The 22,196-nt window shown below is 60.8% G+C and overlaps 1 protein-coding gene across 1 annotated transcript in view; it reads right to left on the bottom strand.

Annotated features, from left to right (window-relative positions):
• The window catches only part of FAM20C (FAM20C, golgi associated secretory pathway kinase), a gene marked incomplete at its 5' end in the record, with an annotated part of 28,975 nt that extends 6,781 nt beyond the window's left edge, over positions 1-22,194 (bottom strand). The window contains 4 exons of the mRNA XM_006107292.3: positions 35-127; positions 10,653-10,731; positions 20,367-20,545; positions 22,082-22,194. Coding sequence (XP_006107354.2) covers positions 35-127; positions 10,653-10,731; positions 20,367-20,545; positions 22,082-22,194 — 464 coding nt within the window. The remainder of the gene's footprint in view (positions 1-34; positions 128-10,652; positions 10,732-20,366; positions 20,546-22,081) is intronic.
• Positions 22,195-22,196: the final 2 nt, after the last annotated feature.

Raw genomic sequence — 22,196 nt, 5'->3', positions numbered from 1 at the left:
TGGCGTCTGTGGGAGCCGCAGGGGGTCAGCTCACCTGTCCAGGTGGAAGGCAGCGATCTCCGCATTGTGCCTCTCGTAGTCGGAGAAATAAAAAAAGTCAGGGGGTGTCTCCTGCTCTCTCGTTTGCCTAGAAAAAAGGGGACAAAACAGAAAGCGCTTGCACTGAGAAAACCTTCCGGTGGAAGGGCGCATGCGGCTCATACCGGTCTAACCTGGGCTCTGGGGCCGGGCCTCCCCACCCTTACTCCTTCTCACCCGGCTCCTTGGTCCCTCCCTGGAACCAGGACTGTCAGAAACCTCGTGGTGACTTCTCCAGCTCTGCCCTCCTCCCCAACCCTGCAGCTCTGGTGTCACTAACCCTTTCAGCAGCCTTGCCCATCTCTACACGTTGCCTGTGCTGTGCCCTGCACCCCCTCAGCCCTGCCTCGGCCCCCAGGTGCCTTCCTGGCAGCCAGTGAGAAGGCTTCTCCCCTGAGGAGGTTGGCACCATGGCACTAGACCACTACTTGGAGGGCCAGGGTAGGAGTGCCCAGCCAAGCACCTGCTGTAGAACAGGTGAGTAATAAACAGATGGACAGAGGAGGGACTGATGGAAGAAGCACAGGGAAGAGGCATAAACCTATTTGCAATGTCCAGCTCTTTTCCCTGTTATTTCTTCAATTTCCACCATCACCATCACCATCATCACTATCACCATCACCACCACCATCATCACCATCACCATCACTATCACCATCACCATCACCATCACCATCATCACTATCACCATCACCATCATCACTATCACCATCACCATCACCATCACCATCACCATCACCATCACCATCACCACCACCACCACCATCACCATCACCATCACCATCACCATCACCATCACCATCACCACCATCACCATCACCATCACTATCACCATCACCACCACCATCATCACCATCACCATCACCATCACTATCACCATCACCACCACCACCATCATCATCACCATCACCATCACCATCACCATCACCATCACCACCACTATCACCATCACCATCACCATCACCATCACCACCACTATCACCACCACCATCACCATCACTATCACCACCACCATCACCATCACCACCACCACCACCATCACTATCACCATCACTATCACCACCACCACCACCATCACCACCACCACCATCACTATCACCACCACCATTACCGCCATGGCCATTGTCCCTAACACACATTGGCCTCTTATTGCCTGATGTGCAGTGGCAATATCTGTGATGCTAAAAAGTGAGCATTTCTACCTGGCAATGCTGTGACCTTTGTCCTGCCTCCCTCACCTCTGAGTGGGTCACACACCTGGATGGCGGGTGGCTCTGAGCCCTGTTGCTCTGGGAACAGTGCAGCCACTTCTCACAGCCTGTGACCAGGTTCCTGGAAAGTTCCTGGTCCCCTCCCTCCTCCTGCCTTGGGGCTTTCCTCCATCCGGGGCAGTTCACAGAAAGGCAGCTCTGCCCCAGCCCCGAGGCCACACAGGCCAAGCTGTTCTGGCTTCCGATGCCCTTCCCCTCAGGCCCGGAAGGCAAAGGAGTGGCTATGAATGCTCTTTGTCTGCCTTCACTCCAGAGACCCTGAGAGGCTCCTGGGTTCCCCTGCTTGCTGAGCACACCCCCACCTGTGCAAGTGGCTTGTGCGTGGTTGGAAGGCTCCTCCAGACTGGAGCTCCTGGGGCAGGGACCCAATGTCACCTGTGAGGCCCCCAGGGCTGAGCTGGGCACTGAGGAGCACGCCAAGCGGGGAGGCACACAGGTTGGACCCTGGCGTCAGCCTCCCCTCAGGGCCAGGCTGCGAGCAGGGACGCACGGGGACGTGTGGGGAGTCTGCACCCCCCCCCCACCCCCGCCACCTCCCGGGCCACCTGCAGAACAGGCGGTGCTGTCGCTGAAAACACTTTGGAAAAGTACTGAACCCACTGCCCCAGGCAGGAGACTGGACTTGGCTGATCCGGTCACCTGGCAACCTCTCCTTCCTCCAGGTGTCCTGGCTACAGGTGTGCCCAGGTGCGGGGAGGGCAGGTGCAGGGCGTGGCCCACCGGTCTGGGCTTCTCCCTGGGTGGTGGGGATGGACACGCTGGGGTCGGCGGAGCTCCGAGCTGGCACCTGCCCCATGAAGCGGGGAGACCGGAGGCTGGACAAGCATTTCCTGGAGCAGCACCCAGGAGCACCGTGCCCCAAGTCAGGGTCCGCCCTCAACGACAGGGGGGAACTGTCCTTTGTGCTGGTTCCCTGTGGCTGCTGACATGCCCACGGGCCTAGTGCCTGAGGCAGCCTGGGAAGGGTGTGCGCCTTGGTCGGCTTCCTCCAGCTCTGGTCACGCCACCTCTCAGGAAATGCATTGCACGTCTACGAAACGACAGGGTTTTCTGAGGAAAAGTACCTCTGTTTCCACAGAAGCCAAAGAGGCAGAACCTGGTAAATGCTGGGCCATCCCTGGTGCACGGTCAGACCCGGGGTCCTCCGGCTCTGACCCTGGCCCCCGTCTTACTGACATGAGGTCGGAGGTGGAGAAAGAGGAAGACACGTTTGCAGAGTCACAGGATGGAAATGGCAGGTCCCGGGTAGGAACAGGTGTCTCTGACCCACGTCTGCGCTCCTTCCTCTGCACCCTCCAGTGTCAGACATGCAGCTGAGGGTCCTCAAGTCTCTGAGCAGAACAACCGACTCCACGGCCCAGAGCTGGGCGTGCGCGGCCTGAAGTGCCGGCCGCCAGGTTGGGTGCCCAGGCTCAGGGCCCGAGGTCTGGCTGCAGGAACAGTCCCCGCCTCCGAGAGAGGCCAGTTCTTAGAGGCCCTGCTCTGTGGGGGGACCCGTGAACGACGGGGCTCCGTGGGAGGACGGTCACCGCAGAGCCCCATTCCAGCGAGGCCCATCCCAGCGTCTAGGCCCCGCACTCCCAGACTCCTCCACCTTCCTACGTCACCCCCACGCAGCCCCTCCCTTTAGAGCAGCGGTTCTCAACCTGTGGGTCGCGACCACTTTGGCGGTCGAACGACCCTTTCACAGGGGTCGCCTAAGACCATCCTGCAATCAGATATTTACATTACGATTCATAACAGTAGCAACATGACAGTTATGAAGTAGCAACGAAAATTTTATGGTTGGGGGTCACCACAACATGAGGAACTGTATTAAAGAGTCGCAGCATTAGGAAGGTTGAGAACCACTGCTTTAGAGGGACAGCCCCTAGAGTCCCCACTGTTACTGTCAACACCTCAATGTCCTTTAATCTGTGCAGAACTGAGAACTCATGTTTCGGTTAAAAACAGAGGAAACTGGCCCTGGCAGGTGCTCAGTGGTTAGAGCATCGGCCTGGGGGCTGAAGGGTCTTGGGTTCGATTCTGGTCAAGGGCATGCACCCTGGATGCAGGTCGATTCCCGGCCCTGGTCGGGGCGCACGTGGGAGGCAACCAATCGATGTGTCTCTCTCTGTCTCTCCCCCTCCCTTCCACTTTCTCTAAAAATCAACAGGAAAACATCCTCAGGTGAAGATTAACAAAAATAAAACAAAACAGGAAACTGGCAGCGTGTTCCCCAGGCCCGTGAGGAACAAAAGCCAACATTATCCGGCTCCGACCAGGAGTGGATGCCCACTGAGCAGTTACGGGACTTCCCTCCCGAGTCCTCGAGACCGTGACGTGTCCCCAGCCCACAGACGGGGAGACGGCCAGCCAGAGGGCTCAGCCCAGGGGGCCCGACAAGGCCGCGCTTCAGCCCACGGGCGCCCTGTTCCCAACACCCCCTGCCGGCTCCCCCGGTTCTCACGGGGGTGACTCAGGAGTGAAGTTAAAGGGGAAGTGAGTGCGCCTTCCCCAGAGGCCGCCGTCCTGCACCGAAGCCCCTCGGTGCATCGTTTTATTTAAACGTAATAAGAGTCGAGGATGCCACGCTGCTCCAAGTCTTCCCACTGAGGACGGGGCTCAGCGTCAGATCGCTGCCGTTTCCCCCCAGGGGGAGAACCCCGTTCTCCAGGCTGTTCGAGGAGCTCTTGTCTGCAAAGTGGACCTGGGGCATCAAACCTGCGGGGCCTGATCACACTGACCCTGAAAGAAACGCCGGCTTTTCTGTACACGGAAAATGAAGGCCTTAGTTCCTTCCCGTTCATGACAACTAGAGGGAAGGCCCACATACCAGCAGGCACGCCGAGACAGCAATAACCCGCGAGATACAAAGACACGCCTGGCTCTGCTGTCAGGAGAGTGGCTTTTGGGGAAATGACCTACTTGCCTTGATTTTAAACAAAGGGGATGATCTTTCCCAGAGCCCCCAGGGAAACATTTGCCACAGTGAGCGAGCGGGCGGCGGATCAGGGTGGGGACCCTGGAGGCCTGGGCCCTGCGAGGCGACCCTGCCCAAACTCAGCTCCCCCATCTGCTCAGTGGGGACAGGGTGGGCCCAGAACTGCCTCTCAAGGGCCTCACTAAGCGTGCACCACCTTTCATCCCCTGCCTGGGTCTCTGCAGCTGTTATGAATCTATATGTATAAAAGGCTAATATGCAAAGTGTCCCCTTGGGAATTCAACCGGGAGACTGGGAGTTCAATCACTTGCTATGATGTGCACTGACCACCAGGGGCAGCGCGGAGCAAAGGAAGGCCCCCGATCGGCCCTGATCACTGGCCAGGCCTAGGGACCCTACCCATGCATGGATTTCGTGCACCGGGCCTCTAGTCATTAATAATCCCCTTTCCCTTCGACCCTGTTACACACGGGATTCCCGCTGCCACGTGGGAGCAGGTGGGGATGGTTAACTCCTGTGGTCGGCCTGGGTAGCGCCCTTTGGCTGCAGGTGCACGAACAGGGCCATGCACACGGCCGGCACTGGTATCACACAGCTCGGTGAGCCCGCCAAACCACTCCCCAGGCGGTCGTGAGGACTCAGAGACCTGCTGCCCCATCATGGAGCCTGCGCCCGCCACACCCACCGTGCCTGCCACACCCGCCACGCCCACCGTGCCCAAGAGGGCACCTTGCAGTCCTACTCCTCGGCCCCTCCCGTGGATGCACCTCTGTCCGGGTGGGTGGTGCTGAGAGCTCAGCTGGCAGGGGCAGAGCGAGCCACGTGCTGAAGGGGGACCTGGATCCCAGGGGAAGGTCTGCAGTGGCCCCAGGAGCGAAGGGGAGAAGACCCTTCTCCAAAACCCCTCACGCAGGCTCCACCATGCCATCCTCCAGCAGCAGCCCTGCAGAGCCGCCAGCCCCACTCTGCCCCATGGATGTCGCTCCTGCCCTCGCCTCCTCGAGCTCCCCCACATCCAGCTGGTCCTCGCGATGGTGGACTCAGGGTGGATGGCCAGGCGGGGAGCAGGGGCGCCAGGGCCACCGGCCGGCGCCGTCCTGCTGCTGAGTCCCGGGCAGCTCAGGAGTCTCTCTCAAACGCTGTTACGGGTCGTTGGTTTGCTTCTCAAAGTCCAGGTTCTTCTATAAAAATGATCCATGAAATTGGAGACAAGCCGTTTCCCACAGCTGGCAGCCTGGAGGTGAGTGAGCCTGTGCAGCACGGCCTCTGCTCAGACCCGCCTCCCGTCTGCCCTGGGCCTGGGCGGGCTCCGCGGGCCACTCCCTCCCTCCTCTCCAGGACCTGGGGCCGAGCCAGAGGCCTTGCCCGGCCCAGTGAGCCTCTGTCTGAATCCCCTCCAGGGACTCAGCCTCTGAAATGTGTGTGTTTATCTGTGTACGTGGCTGCCGACTCCCCGTAGCATTGAAGCTCCTCTGGGTCCTGGTCACTGCTGAGTACTTGATGTCACGCCAGGTCTGAGTGGGCACTGATGACCGTGCCAGGCGGGGCCCATGGGGGAGGAGGGACGAACCTGAGTGCCAGGATCTGTAAGGGAGGCCCACCTCGGCCGGGCCCGCAGCTCTGACCCAAGCACTGCCCGCCCAGGAGGGGCACGGCTCGGGCAGCTTCCTAGGGCGCCTGAGCTCTGCCTGAGGAACCTGGCGCTGGCCCCATGGAGGATGCTGAGCTCCCGAGTCAGGCGGAGGGCGGGGGGCTTGGAGGCCGGCCCGAGCTGAGCGTGGACACAAAAGGGTCCTTGTCCACCTCTGGCCAGGCCAGGCCTCTGCGGGCTCCACACCCTGCGACTGGCTATTGGGCAACGTGTTTGCCTCTGGGCTGAGTGAGGGCAGCAGAGCAGAGGAAACAAATTATTTATCAGAACAACTCAAAGACTTACCCACTCCTAACGGTGCCATCACGGACCCTCGAAACCGGGCATTGCCCCACGGCTTCCTGTGTGGATCCTGTGCCAGAAGCCTTCCCGCCCGGAGACAACTCCCACCCACTCGGCAACACCATCTCACGGTCTCCGAGGTCGCCGAGCAGCCAGAGCTCCTTCCGTCCCACCCGAGGTCCTGCTCTCACTTGTGCCACCGTCTGTCCACCTGCCCCTGAGCCCCGAGCGCCCGCACGGTGAACACAGGACCAGACCCGGCGAACAGCGTTGCCCACTGCCCTGCTCTCCGGCCTGCGCCTCCTCTTCGCTGTGCGCTGGTGCCTGGCGGCCACACTGATCAGAGCAGGAGGGGCTCAAATTTCTGATTTAGAAGCACCTTCCCCCAAGGTTTCTACAGCCGCTTATGAGTCTGTGCCCAAGGGATGGGCCTCCAAACAGCTGCCACAGATGGTTTATCTCCGAGACACACACACACAGACAGACACACGCACGCGCACACACACTTCTAGTCTTTGCAAAAAGAAAGAGAGCAGATGGCCCGTGGGGGGGCTCTGGGCACAGGACGCCCGGCAGAATCTCAGCCTCAGCCCCTGTGCGTGGCCTGGCCGGCAGAGAACAGTAAGTCAAGGCGGCGGACACGCGGGGCTGGGGCCCCCGCCCTGTGCACCATAAACACAGCAAATAGGAGAGAAATTGAAATATTTAGGGCCTCTGTGCCACGTGCAGGGCCCAGGGCTGGCGGGAAGAGCAGGAATGCCTGCCCGGGCTGGCGAGCGAGCTGGGCCCAAGCCCTGGTCTGCGGCCACTCCGTGTTTGTGTAAACCCTTCTGGTCCCAGCGCCTCCTCCTTGAAGGAGAGAGCAGGAGAGTGGGTAGCAAAACCTGCCCTGTGAGCGGAAAGGTCAAGTGACTTGATGCGAGGAAGAGCCACCAGCCCTGCCACCCGCTACGTCCGGAGCAGCCGCCGCCAAGTCCTGACAACAACATGGAGATGAGGAAACAGCTTCGAGGGGGTGGTGTGTGTGCAGTGTCACAACCAGCAGAATGGCCTCAGAGACAGAAAGAAAAGGAGAGAAGGAGGGGCAGGCGCTGGGGGAAGCCTCATGCTCTCTGCGGCCGCCAGCCGCCAGCACATGTCAGCACGTGTCAGCATGCGGGAAGGAATGGACCCAAGGCCACAGAAAGGCCGCCAGACGCCACACCCAACATCAGCCACACAGGCGCCTGCACCGCTACCTACAGAACACACGTTTACACACGGCGCCTGCACCGCTACCTACAGACACACACGTTTACACACGGCGCCTGCACCGCTACCTACAGACACACATGTTTACACACGGCGCCTGCACCGCTACCTACAGACACATGTTTACACACGGCACCTGCACCGCTAACTACACATATTTTTCAGTATCAAATTGGTGTCTTAAATGTTACACCAAAATCACAAGCAACAACAAAATAGGTAAACTAGACATCCTGAAAATTAGAAAGGACACCACACAGGTTCCGGAATATAGAAAGAACTCTTACAGCCTCTTAACAAAAACAACTAAAGAAACGGCAAGAGACCTGAACAGACGTTTCTGCAAAGAAGACAGAGACGGCAACATGGGCCTGGAAGCCGCTGCACATTGTCGTCGTTGGAGACGCCAGTCAGTCCACAGACGCCCCGCCCGCCGGGATGGCGGGATCCAGGACCGGGTAATCACCAGTGTCTCGCGGAGTGAGGCTGCCGGTGGGCTGTGGGCCGGTAACTGCCGTGGGAGGCCTCGGCAGTTCCCGAGCAGGTCAGGGTGGTTATTACATGCCCGGCTCTTGCATTCCTGGGCATTTACCCAAAAGAAATGAAAACATACGTCCACCCAAAACCTGGTAGGTGAATGTTCCCAACAGCATTATTCTTAGGGCCAACAGGTGGAACAGCCCAAATGCCACTGAGTGAAGAATGTATGAACGGTGACCTGCCACACGACGGAATATTGTTCTGCCTTAAAAAGGAGTCAGGCCCGGCCAGCATGCTCAGTGATTGAGCGTCAACCTATGAACCAGAAGGTCACCATTTAATTCCCAGTCAGGGCACAGGCCCAGGTTGCGGCTCGATCCCCAGTGTGGGGCGTGCAGGAGGCAGCCGATCCATGATTCTCTCTCATCATGGATATTTCTCTCTCTCCCTCTCCCTTCCTTTCTAAAATCAATAAAAATTATTTTTTTAAAAAAGAAGCTAGGCCCTGGCACCTGCCACAACTCAATGAGCCTTGAGGACGTGCGGCTGAGGGAGAGAAGCCACTAGAGAGCAGCATTTCGTGATTCGATTCATTCGGAAGCCCCACAACATGTAGACACATGGAGACGGTCGGGGGCCAGCGGTCGTCCGGCAGAGGAGGGCGAGGAGAAGTGGGGGCAGCAACCTGTGCACAGGGCCCCTCACAACGCTTTGCTACGTCCTCCCTCGTCACGCAGGTGAGCTGCCCTAGGAACTAACTCTTGTTCACACCGCAGCCTGCAGCGAAGGGCTTCCTTACGCGTCATTTTGATCAACATTTTACTCAACGTTGCAGAACCTATAGAGGCCGTGAGTGAGTGAGGACTTAGGGTTCACAGCCTCTCTCCGCAGTAACGGGCAGGCCCTAGAACTGATTCTGGTGGCAGACACGCAATTTGGCGCACACACTGACAGCACAGAACTATGGACTTCTCATGGTGACGAAGGTGATAAGTGAATTTTCTATATATATAAAACCCTAATGTGCAAATAGACTGGACGGCGGAACAACAGAACAACTGGTTGCTATAACGTGCACTGACCACCAGGGGGCACATGTGGAATATGGCGGGCATTGACCGCGGTGGGATGGTGGAGCAGGTGAGTGGGGGTACCAGACCACAGAGGGGTGCCAGTCGCTATCATCGGGGTGAGCCTCTGGTGGTTACTGAAAATTCTTTGCTCCCGCACAACACAGCCTCGCCCAGCACTCGCACCCGCTGCTGGTGCCAGAACCGCCACTCACACCTGTTGCCAGCGCCCGGTGCCAGCCCCGATCGCTTGGCGCCGTCAGTGGGTGTGAGTGGCGGCTGCCGGCCCCGATCATCCCTGAGGGCTTCTCCACCTCCCTCTGCTCCTTAGGGGCAATCAGTGCAGCAGCTACCATTTGCACCCGCTGCCGGCACCGGCCCCCCTCGCACCTGCTGCTGGCGCCAGCCCCAATCGCTCTGCATGGTCAGTGGGTGCGAGCGGAGCCGATGCTGTCAGCCCATGGGAGCAGGGGCAGCGGGAGCAGGGCTGTCGGCAGACAGGGGACTGGGGGCCGATGGGCTGAGACCCGCCACTGTGCCCACTACAGCCTTGCAGCCCACAATTCCTTTCAAGGTGCACGAATTTGTGCACTGGGCCCCTAGTATCTTGATAAAGCTGTTAAAAATCTTGCTTGAATATCCAGGAACTCCTGGGCTAATGTGTTAATTATATGCTTTTAGATGCCTATTAAAAATATCTGATCCAGGGGTTGGAGCACCAGAGGGTCTTGGGTTTGATTCCCGGTCAAGGGCATGTACCTGGGTTGCAGGTCCAGTCCCCGCCCCCAGTTGGGGTGCATGTGGGAGGCAACCAGTCAATGTGACTCTCTCACAGCGATGTTTCTCTCTGTCCCTGCTCCCTTCTACTTTTTTTAAAAAAAAAAAACAATGGAAAAATATCCTCACTCCTCGTGTATATATATCCCTTAAGCTTTTATGTCAGCCACACGTCACACAAACTACACGTCCCAGGACCCCAGGCTCCACCCTCCTCATCCAATCAGTTCAGAGTATTCTGCCAGCAGTTTACAAAGAGGATCAGGTCACAGAAGGACGTTTTCCATTAAAGAGACGATTGGTCATGGATTTAATCTTTAATGGATTCCCTTGGGGCGGCCACAGGGTCTGCATGGCCATTCGGTGCCTCACGTTTACTTGGTGGCAGCTTTCATGTTTCCTGCAGCAGGACAAGCCACGCCCACAGGGTTACAGCGGAAGCGCTGCTGGTGCACAGCCAGGCCCGTCCACTTATCTGGCTGCTTTGGGGCGGGGGCAGCGCTGAGCAGCTGGGACACAGACCACATGGCCTGCAGACCCTGAATCACCCACCCTGGCCCTACAGGAGACTGCTGACCCTGAGCCGTGCGGGGGCGGGGTCCTCCCTCCGAGGGGCAGATGGAGCAGCAGTGGGTTTCCCGCTGGGTAACAGGGATGAGGGTGGGGCAACAGGCAGCGGGGAGAAAGCCGGGAGCAGTCGCCGAGTTCACCCCAAAACACTACTGGAGGACACACTGCACCTTCCACCAAACCTGGTGCCTGTGGGCAGCGCCAGCCCAGCCCAGCCCCCCTCCTCACCCTCTCCACACCCGCTTCGCACCTCCTGCCCCCTCCCGCCTGCACCCATTGCCGCCGGCGCCCGCACTTACTTCATGGGCTTGAACAGGGCCTGCCCGTAGTTCTGGAAGGTCATGATGAGCTTGAGCTGAGTGCCCCCCGACTTCATGGCTGCAGGGAGGCAAAGACACAGGGTCACCCGCTGCCCGACCCTCTGCTCCCCACGCAGACCTCACAGCCTGGGCCCTGGCATGGCCAAGGGCCCCCATTCTGCCTGGGAAGTTTGGGGTTCCTCACAAGGATGCCAACACGCCCTCCACCCCATTCAGAGGTTGGGGCAGAATCTCAGAATCCCCAGGCCAACCCGAGACAAAGGGACCGGCTTCTGGAACGGCTGGGTGCACACACCTGCCAGCAGTGCCTCCCGCCCCAGACACACCCCTCACACCTGGACACCTGGACACACCTACTCACACATAGACACAGCTACACACACACAGAGAGAGCTATACACACAGCTACACACGCAGTTACACTCAGAGCTACACACACAGCTACACACACAGAGCTACACACACACAGAGCTATACACACACAGTTATACACACAGCTACACACACAGTTACACTCAGAGCTACACACACAGCTACACACACAGTTACACTCAGAGCTACACACACAGCTACACACACACAGCTACACACACACACAGCTACACACACACAGTTATACACACAGCTACACACACAGTTACACTCAGAGCTACACACACACAGAGCTACACACACACACACAGCTACACATACACACACACACAGCTACACACACACACAGGAGGTGAGCTGGCCGACCAGCCCTGTCACCCGCACAGGGAGGCCCAGGCCACCCAAGACAGGGTGATGTCACAGGGGTGATGTGAGGCAAGGTGTCCCCACCAGGGTCCACGTTCCACTGGGTGGGACACCCGTAAACCACAAGCACCCAGAGGCTTCGGGCTGTGGTGGAGAGGTCCACGCCCGGAGGAGCCAGCAGAGGCCGCTCTGGGTGGCGCCGAAGCTGCCCCCACAGAGCAGGGGGTGGTCAGGAAGGCCCGGGCAGGAGAGGAGGAGAGAACGGGCATATTGCAGCACCTGGAGGGCTCTGGTGGCCACTGGTCCCAGGGCAGGAGGGGATGGGAGCAGGTGGGTGCTGTCCCCTCCGTGTGGGGAGCTGACTACAGGGCTGAAGGGTGGAGGCCAGTGGAGGGGGGAGGGTGGCTGGAGGAGAAGAGGAAAGAGATGGAGAAAATGGGAAAATTCAAGAAATATCTGGGATGGAGGAGCCACTTGGAGGGGGTGTTGGGGTACGGAGGGGAGAGAAGAGACGAGGGTGACCCCGAGGTTCCGGCTGGAGCAGCTGGATGGAGGAGGAACAGCCTGGAGGTGAAGGTCGGGCCAGGTGAGCCTGGCTGCCCCCGGACAGACCCAGGAGCCGGCCTGAGGCGGCCAGCGTGTGGCCACGCGTGGGGATCGTCCACACAGACGAGGGAAAGCGGCCGCCGAGGGGAGAGTGTGGAGGACCGAGGACCTGAGGCCATTGCGGGTCAGGGAGGGCCTGCAGGGCCTGGGAGGGTGGACACGACCTGTGAACACACCAGGGCTGAGGCGGAGGGCGTCGCCGTGCAGGAGGCTGCGCTGCTGGAGGGCTTTGCTGTGGGGCCCTGACCAGAGTCCCCGGGGCTCCAGGGGCACACGTGCAGGCGAGGACAGCAGTGTCACCAGGGAAGGCCCTGCCCTAAGCGTGCACGCCATGGGCGCTGCGCGGCGCACCCCCGTGGAACCTGCTGGTGTTAACGTGTGTTAAGGCAGCACGGGCGTCCCTAATGGGCACGAGGCCTCTTGGTGCGAGCGCGCAGAGAAGCTGCCCCTGACCAGCCGGCGGCAGCTGCTTTGTTCGTAAGGAAGCACATCCCACCTGCTGCTGTCTCCGCGAGTTCCTCCCGTTCCCTGCACCCAGAGGGCTCCGTCCGGGCTGAGGAGCTGGCCCCCACAGCAGCCCTGAGCCTGGAGGCTCCGCTCAGCCCACTACGGCTGGGCCCCTAGGCGCTCACGCTTCTACCCTCAGGGTCCCCTTTCGGTAAGCGGGGCTCAGGGTGCCACCCAGCCTCCTCCAAGGGGGTCTGGGGGCCCAGACAACCAGGGAGTGTATCTGCCCTGTTGGCGCAGGCGCCACTCACCTGGGACACGGGGACGAGACCCGCCCACCTCCTCGGACAGCAGCCCCACGAAGGGGTGACGCCGTGACGCCTCAGGAGAGCACCGACAGGGCACCCCCCGGACGGCAGGTGGCCACGGGGAGCGAGTTACCTCCCTGAGGTTGTCGGTGGCCCATGGCCCCTGAGCACCAAGCCCAGGCCCTGCCTCCAGGTTCCGCCCCCACCGGCCCACTCCTCCCACCGCGGCGTCTGCTCCGGCCACGGCCGGGCTGTGTCTGAGGGCCGAGAGCTCTCGGGCTCCACGATTCCTGTGCTCGCTCCTCGGGGACACAAAGCCACTTCCCTGCAAGACCCTGGAGACTCCCGAGGGACAGAGTGCCACGCGGCCTCCGACATGCCGAGCGTGAAGGACGCGGAAGCCGCCGTGACTGATTATCAGCTCGGCCCCGAGAGCTGCAGGTGAGTTTAATTTTCTCTCCTCTCATCACCGACAATCTCGGCTCTTTAACAAGATGAGAACAGCAGTGGCTCCTGAAACACTGAGGGGCCCGATGCTGCCCCACAGGACGTCCCCATTTCCACGGAACAGCGGGGGCCACTGGCTTTAACTGCCCCCCCGCCCCCCGCCGGCCAGTCAGAGGCAGCCCACCGCTCTTCCCAGGGCTGGGGACCCTGGCTTCTCTTAATAACAAAATATTATGCAAACCTGGCTGGCTTAATCCCTCTTGCTCTGGAAGCAAATCCACACGCATTGCTGCTCCCCACAGAGCAAACAAGTGATCTATATACATAAAAGGCTGTCTGTCCGACCGGTAGCTATGATGCACACTGACCACCAGGGGGCAGACACTCAACACAGGAGCTGCCATGACGCGCACTGGCCATTTAAAAACAAACGGCACCACAGACCTGGTGCCGACAAACCAACACTCGGCTTCCCCCAAGTGGGACACAGGCCCCGCCCCCACCCCGGGGTGACACCTCACCAAATCGCAGCCGACACTGCCAAGACCCATGGTGCAAAATGCAGCCCCCAGCCCAGCCCAGCTCGGAAACGGTCGCTGTGGGCACCAGGTAATGACGTCACGTAGCACCGCCCAGCCTCCTCTCCCTCGCGACTAGCCTCCTTGCAGTTTCTTCAGCCCAGGAACACGACTTGCTCTATAGCCAGGTGCAGACACTTCACACTATAACCAAACGTCTGTGAAGCGTTTTCCCATTTGATCCTCACAGAGTCCTGGAGCAGGCAGATAGGAGACGCAGTGGAATCCTATTTTCTTTGCATTAGCCAGGAAACAGAGATTTAGAAAGTTTAGAAACTTGACCCGACTGAACAGAAGTAAAAAATGGTGGACCTTGACAATGACGTCAGGTTTTCTCACTGCACAGAATATAGTCAGACACGGCTGCAGTTAAATATTTTACCCTTGGTTCTCCCTGCGTGATCTACAATAATAATCTGCTTTGCGTTGATGTTTACTGCTGTGTTGCTGACAATTACCTGAAGGAGAAGTTGGGGTGCTTCACTGGGCTGGAAAAAGTTTAGCTGCATCAGAAAGCAGGTCTAATGAAGCAAGTTTATTCTATACTAAAGGCCCCGTGCATGAATCCGTGCACAGGTAGGGTCCGGCCAGCCCACCCCGATGGGGCCCATTGGGCCAGGCCGGCAGGGGGAGGGGCTGCGGGTGGTTGGCCAGCTGGCCCCGCCCCCGATTGGGGTGTTGGGGGCCGATCAGGGTCCAGGCCGGCAGGCGGGGGGGCCGATTGGGGCCCAGATCAGGCTGGTTGGCTGCTGCAGTGTGCGTCATAGCCACCGGTTGTTCCACCGTTCCAGTTGCTGGGCCATACACACACACACACAAAAGGCTAAGTTGACTCGCGCATGCACCATACACATAAAGCTCTCAATGGCACTAATCGCATGCGTGTGTTTCGATCTGTCATTGTCGATCGTGAATTTGGTTGACACTTCTTTTATAGAGAAAGGGCGAATAGTGATATTGAAATATTTCTTCTAATTAATTTCCTTTCAATGTGCACGAATCCGTGCACCAGGACACTAGTTAGAAATTGAAAGGCGTTCAGCTCCACTAAGGACTCCAGAAACACCAGCCATCACCCGGTCCTGGGCACCACCTTTCTCTCCTCTGGGGGCTGTGCCTTCCCACGGCATCCACCTCTCACGTGGCCATGCTAGTCCTGGCAGAGGCCTGCTGGGGAGAGGCAGGTGCCCAGGAGTCTGTGCCCAGATGGGCAGCCCGCTGTCCCTGGCAGGATGGGCCCCGGGAGGTGGCCGGGCCGAGGGCCACAGCAGCGGAGCTGGACACAGACCGGCCGTGAGGAGGAGGGAGTCGTTTGGGGTTTCTTCTCATAGACAGACCGAGGTTGGCGACTTCAGGCAACCTTGTCCCAGGAGAGCAGAGGCCAATGCGAGGGGGCGCCAGGTGTGCAGGCAAAGGCCTTGGGCGGAGCTGCCAGGGGCCTCACCTGGTCGGGCTCCAGGGGCCCCAGTGGACAGCACCTCAGCCCTGGGGAGGGACCCAAGAAGGGTCCCACGGGCGGGCAAGCCAGGCACACCCTGCGGCCACGGCCCCAGGAGTTTGCTCTCGCTGACCACGTCCCTCATCATCTGCCACCTGCTCTCCATCTCCCCAGCCTCCACCCAGTGCCAGCACGCAGGGCACCCGGGCATCCAGGCCAGCTCTTCCACACCCACCCACGGCCACTCCCTCGCGGTGCCCCTGTGCGCGCCCTGCTCTCCAGTCCTCCGGCCGCGACCCTTTGTCCAGCTCAGTCATTCCTGGTAACCCTCAAGTCACATCCCCAACTGAGTGTAACATGTTGGTAATTAACATTGATTGATGGTCATCAACAACACGCATCGTTAATGGTACATGTTAATATGCGTTCATAGGTCTCCATGATGCTTTGCAATTCATGGCTCATCGGCACCGAGACGCCCGTGACCACTAACCCCCTGGACCCACCAGTGCTGCCGACTTCAGGCCCCCACCCGGTGCCCTCGGGAGGCGGAGCCGAAATCGCTGCCGGCCCGGCGCCCACTTTTCTGGAAGATGGCTCACTGTGGTTCTGAGAACTTTTTACTTAAAGGGAACTGAGAGCACTGCGGGGTGGATCCGAGGAACAACTGGAACACACACCCGCTGGGTTCGGGGCCACAGCTGCCGTCTGTGCTAAACGGAGCGAGCAGGTGCGGGGCAGGGACGCGCGTCAGCGCCAGGGCTTTTGTTCTTTTGTTGTTGTTGTTTTAAATAGATTTGCATTGATTTCAGAGAGGGAGGGAGAGGGAGAGACAGAAACATCGATGAGAGAGAATCATGGATCGGCTGCCTCCTGCACGCCTCCCACTGGGGATCGAGCCCACAACCTGGGCATGAGCCCTGACTGGGAATCGAGCTATGACCTCCTGGTTCACAGATCAATGCTCAACTCCTAAGCCACGCTGGCCGGGCTGGGCATTTGTTCTTGACCTTGGACCAGAGGCTGGAGGAGCGCTGAGGGGGCTCCGCTAGTTGCTGCTTTCTCCACATTCGGCTGGTGGATGACCTACGGCCCCTCAGCGCTGGGCCTGGGGGTTCTGGCTCGTTGGGCATTTTCCGTTCTCTGCTTCTAGGCCCCAGACTGGGACTCACAACCGCCTTGCACTGGGGAGGAGGCGCCCTGTGCCTTCCTGGTGCTGGGAGGAGGCAGGGCAACCATGGCCCCGGCACCCAGGGCAGCAGCTGAGGGCCCCAGACACAGCCTTTGTTCCACCAGCCAGTCAGCCCCGGACTCCGCTGCCTCCACGAGGGCCCAGGGGAGGGGGGGGCGCCTGTTCTCCTTGGTTCAGGGACCAGCGAGGGTTTGTCCTGACCCGTCGGCATTTCCGGCAAGAGACTGCTCGAGTCCTCTCCGGCCACGCGGCTTCTCCTTGGTAAGTCATCCCAAGAGCAGAGCCATTAACTGTGTCCTTGATTCTTCGCATCCATGACCGTGCAGGGTGGTGATTTCATTCGTGCTGATGGGAGGTGCCGCACGCCCAAGTCCAAGCTGAACAGAGGAGATGACGTCTTGAGCCTTCGAAGGCGGCCACCCTGCCGGGAGCCGGGAGCCGGGAGCCGGGAGCCTGGCCACCAACACAGCCCTACTGGCCACACGCGCTTATGAAGCGGTCAGTGGCTCTCAGCTGGCGACTTTGGGGACCATCCAGTGAGAAAGCATCTCGAACGTCACAGGAATCACCTCCCCAAACAACACGCCGGGTCCGGGTGTAATAATGGGAACAACGGATGATCAAAGTGGCTGCCCGGGGTCGACGGCTGAGGGCAGACTCCTGAGCGGAGCACGGGGATGTCCTAGCCTCAGGCCCGCCTCCCCCCCCCCCCCCCGGGAGGCCTCAGTTTCCCTACCTGAAGGGTGGCAGCCAGAAGGCTGGGTTTCTGGCTCTTTAAATCGAGGGTTTTGTTATGCCCTCATTGCGGTGCCTGGGACTTCTGTCTTCCTTTCCTTCCATTTCATGCTCAGGAGGACGGGGATGCTAAACCTTGAATCCTGGCAGGCTCTGGGCTCCCGTAAAGGGGGTGTCATCCAGGGTCCCCAGGGGGCCTTGAAGCCGCAGCCCCCTCGGCCACAGCAACGCCGGGTGGGCCCCCAGCAGCAGGCAGCTTCCACCTGGACACCCTCGCATCCGGGGACCCCAGTCTCCACACCTGCCCAGCAGGACCTGCTAGGTGAGGGCCCAGCCAGGGCTTGTCTCAAGCAGTTGGGTTTTCAACCAAATGTCCAGTGGACGTGGGGGCAACACCTCGCAGGAAGGGTGGGGTCACGGGAGACACCTGCCTTCGGCCCTGGCCGGCTCCTCTCCACTCCCTGCAGAGGCGGCCGGGCCTGGACCCTGGTCTCCTGGGCCCCTGGATGCTGCTCCCTCTGCTCACAGGGGGAGGGCTCCTGCTTCCTCAGGCACAGGGGGCTTTTCACACACAGGAACTCGCCCGGGAGCGTCTCCAGGCCCAGGCAGCGCGAGGGGGCAAGTTCCTGGCCGAGGCCCTTCCCCATGGCGCCTGGGGCTCGGGGCTCGGGCCCCCACGGAGATCACGCCACAGAAACCCACCCCGGGGGACTGGGCCCAGCTGCTCTCAGCTCCCCGTTACTCAGGAGCCCGCGATGACCCCGTGACGTACGTTCCGTGGGTTCATGTCCTTCACAGTTGCAGGCAGACGTGTTCGTGTTCGGGGATTTCGGAAACTTCGGACGACCGCAGTGAGGCGGTGTCTGCGTCACGCTCGCTGCGTGTGCATGTGCGCTGCCTGGGTCTGGGCAGAGCCGAGGAAGCACCCTGACTCCCTGCGAGGGAGACAACACGGATCACGCAGGCTCATCGGTCAGGCTGCGCCCCACGTTCAGGCTGAGCCAGGCCTTTGCTGTCGAAGGGGCTGTTTGGGTTTCAGATCCACAAGCTGGAGGTTAGGTCCAGGTTATCACCCCCAGCGTCCCCGTGAGCACGAGAGGGTCGTCCGTGTGCCCAAAGCCACTCTGGCTGGCGACTGGCAGAACCAGGCCCATGTTCTGCCGGGGACAGGGCACCCGGTCCCATCGGTGATACCTGTGGCCCAACTGGCACCGCAGAGTGACCCTAACCGACCAGCCCTCACTCCAACGGACCCACTGCCCCAGGACAGACAGGGAGGACCGGCTGGTCCGTGTAGTCGGCTCAGACAGCCCAGGACCCTGACGACGGGCAGGGACACTCCCCAGGGCACCCTCAGCCAGAACCCTGGGGTGGGGCGCCCTAAGGCCAGGCCCCTACGGGGATGGGAGGAGGAGGGTGCCCAGGGTCAGCAAAGCTGCCTGGGAGCCCTGGAGGCGCCCCCTCCCCCCCGCAGCTGCCCCCTCCCCCCCGCAGCTGCCCCCTCCCCACCGCAGCTGCCCCGGGCTCTGGAGCCCTGCCCTCGGCACCGGCACCAAGCGTGTCCAGTGAGGGCTGGGAGGCGTCTGCTCTCTGAGGGGAGGTGGCCCAGGCTCTGCACAGCCTTGTCCCTGACCCTGACCCTGTCCCTGACCCTGTCCCTGACCCTGACCCTGACCCTGCATTTGCCCTAGACAAGGTGGGGGTGGGGCATGGAAGCCCAAATGCCGAGCACCAGTTAATATTTTACAGGCTTGTCACGCTCACCATATTATTAGAATAAGATGCAACCTTCCTGAGAGACACGAGCCCACTGGACAAGTGGGGAAGCTGGCGGAGGGATGTGCACACGGCAGCAGCAGGCAGTCTCTCTCAGCAGGAACCCCTAAAATGTTCCCATTTCCTGAAGCCCTGCCCACCCTGCCCTTCCTGCTGAGCCCACACTCCGGGAAGACCCTCCTTCCAGGTGGGGTTGTCTCCCCGACACACCTGGCCTGGGTCTATGCGGCGCTTAAAGCATCTGTTCCTGGTCCGCGTGCGTCCTTCCTGTCTCCCTGGGACTCTCACTCTCAGGTCAGGAGGCAGCAGAATCACTTCGAGGATGGATTCATCCTCAACTGCCTGCCACCAGGACGGGCCCAAATGCAGGCGGTGCCCACAAAAGTCTGCTGCGTAGATGGAGGAGGTGGCAAGACACCGGACGTCTCCCCAGCAGCCACACTCCTCTCAGAGGGAAGGGGCACCGGCGGTGGCTCTCCCTGACAATCCCTGCCGTTCACTGCTGCCCAGCAAGGCCCGAGCCCTGACCCTGGCGGGGTCAGCAGGGAGGCGGGGCGGCGCTGGGCACGGGAGCGGCTCTCGGGTTCCTCCAGGCAGCACACTAGGTGAGGAGACCACCGCTTGCTCCAGGGTGAGCCTCTCGTCTGCCTCCCCCCAGCAAGCAGCTCAGGCCGGGCAGAGAGCCCAGAGCAGACTCTGGAGAACTTGGAGCTCACCTGCCTGTCTCAGAGGCCGCACCTAACTGCCCTGTCAGCACCAGGACAGCCCCCGGCGGCTGGCGCCCGTCCAGCACCAGGACTGCTGCCCTGTGCACAGCGTGGAGACCTCACTCACAGCCCACTAGGCGGGCACCTGCCAGGAACGGTGCTCCCGCCCAGGGATCTGCCCAGCCCCCTGCGTCTCCAGCCACTGCAGACACTGGGGCCTTCCCGAGGCCCGAGATCAAAGGCTCAGACCTCCACGCCCGGCAGAAACCACTGATGACACGCTTTCCCAGAACCAGTAACCGCTGCCCTTTCTGTCCGATTCAGCAGATCCCAAGGTGCTCAGGAAGGCTGCCTGCCAACCACTGAGTGTGGGCCTGCACATGCACAACAGAGCCTGGGTTGCCGTCCATACGGAAGGGCAGAGCCCCGGCTAAGCTTGGGTGCGGCCCAACCCAGGCGGTGCTGGATGCTCCCCTGAGCCCCCCACGTGGAGGAAGGGGCGCAGCCCTGAGGTGTCCCTTCTTTGCTGGTGGCGGGAGCTGCGCCCTCCTCAGCTGGGGAAGAGCTGAGTGCACATCCCCTCAACTGCATGTGGCCTGACACCACATGTCCCCTCCTCCGGGCCTGCGGGCGTCAGTGGGGATGCTCTAGCTGGGCCACCGGCCCCCAGGCCCCACCGCATGCCAGTCACGTGCCGTAGCACGTGCAGCGAGGCACCTACCCACACTGGTTATCTTCTGGGCGCCCAGGTCCTGCAGCAGGGCATCGACCGCAGGGCTGTCCCTGGAGTACAGCTCGTACCGGTTGATGCCGATGTGGAACTTGAGCCAGTTGGGGTAGCTGTCCACGGCCGCCTCCCCTGTGGGTGCGAAGTCCTCGCCCTCGGGGCCATCGTGCGGCCTATGGAGATGAAGGGACCCTAGTCAGCAGGGAGCGGATGGAGAACCGGGTGGGGGGGGGGGTCGGCCGCTGCCGCCAAGGTTTTAACTTTGGGTCTGAACCAACGCAGCTTCTGTGCCAACGGGCCGGGGCCAGGTCTGTGTTTTCCTGTGGCTGCTGCTCTAACGACTAATCACATCTCTAGAGGCCGTAATTCCTACCTACCCCCGAGCCCCAGACAGCTGTAACTGAAGCAGGAGCACCCAGGAGCTCAGCGCGAGGCCCCAGCATGTCTGTCCTGGGGTCACCAAGGCCGCCAGACAGCATGACGTCAGCTTGGGGTGCAAGGGGCCTTGGCTCCTGGGTGAGGGGGGGGGGACCGAGCTCATTGTTGACCACAGACTATGTGCAAGTCTGACACGCCCAGCCTGTCAGAAACTTTCCCTGGGAACTCTGCTCTGGCTCCAGCAACCAGGGGTAAGGCTGATGCAACCGACTAAATTTAATTTTAACGAGGGCAGTCGTGGGTGGGGAGAGAGGAAGGAGGCAGGACCTGCCACCCACGAGGCTGTCCTCACACGCCTGGGGAGAGCGGACCCCACTTCCTGCTGGGCTGGGGGGGAAGGTGGACTTGTCCCAGGTCTAATTCACCTGCATGTGGCCTTCCCGGCCCAAGTCCCCACCACAGTGGACACAAAGGGTGGGGCTACCCCCTGACCACTGGCTCTGGGCTCTCTCCTCTGAAGACCCCCCAGCATGCATGGTGGGGCGTTCAGACTCAGCACACGGCCGAGTTTCCAAGGAGAAGGCTCTTTCGGAGAGGTCTGGGCTTGAGGTCTGGGCTCCTGGCCATCCCGGGGCTTGGGTCACCTCCCCAGGTAGCTGTTTATTCCGGCCTCACTGCTGGTTAATATTTCACTACCCTGCTCCCAGAATCTTTGCAGCTGAGGAGGGCCTTGGGGGGAGGGTTTAGACCAGGACAGTTTACAGAGATGCTTCTCCCCGTGAAGCTGTGAAGCTGTCACCCCGGCCGCCCCACGCGGCTGGCACTGGCACAGCGGCTGGGAGAGCCCTTCCTTAGCCCTTTGGAGCCCGCACACCCCTCGGCTAACGGGTCCTCAGTGACAGGTTCGCACAGAGCAGGCTTGGCTCCCAGGCAGGGGCAGGGCGGGCTCTCCCTCACTCCCTGGGCTCATGCTCACTCCACCCGCAGCTCATTCATTCATTCATGGCCTGTCCCCACTGCCCAAGCCCGGGACCAGGGCCTGGCAGGACCCTCCCTGGCTCCCCTGCCCAGAGGCCTGGGCGGCTGACCCAGGAGCAGCTCCACACCTGCCCCTCTCAGGGGAGACAAAGGCCGCAGGGACAAGAGGCAGGGATGGGATGGGGGCCCACCAGCTCCCCTTCCGGCCGTGGGTCTCCGCTCACAGTGCCCGGGGCGCGGAAGGGCCTTTTCTTGGGGGAAGGCACACGGGTGGGTCTTTATTCTCTAAGGGTGCGTGGCTGCCTGAGGGGCCGGGCCTGCCGGCGTCCACCCCGGGCCCTGGACCCGCTCACCAGTTGGGGTTCTCCGCCGCCCAGTGGGGTTCTCCGGCGGCCGCCTTGGGGTTGAACCTGATGTCGCTGGTCACGTTGAAGAGGACGTCGTCCTCGGTCAGCGGGCACGGCGACC

The sequence above is a fragment of the Myotis lucifugus genome, unplaced genomic scaffold, assembly GCF_000147115.1.
Source record: "Myotis lucifugus unplaced genomic scaffold, Myoluc2.0 scaffold_1092, whole genome shotgun sequence".
Classification (NCBI taxonomy): Eukaryota; Metazoa; Chordata; class Mammalia; order Chiroptera; family Vespertilionidae; genus Myotis; species Myotis lucifugus.
Note: the sequence above shows the minus strand (reverse complement) of the source record. Positions and strands in the feature narration are given on the sequence as shown.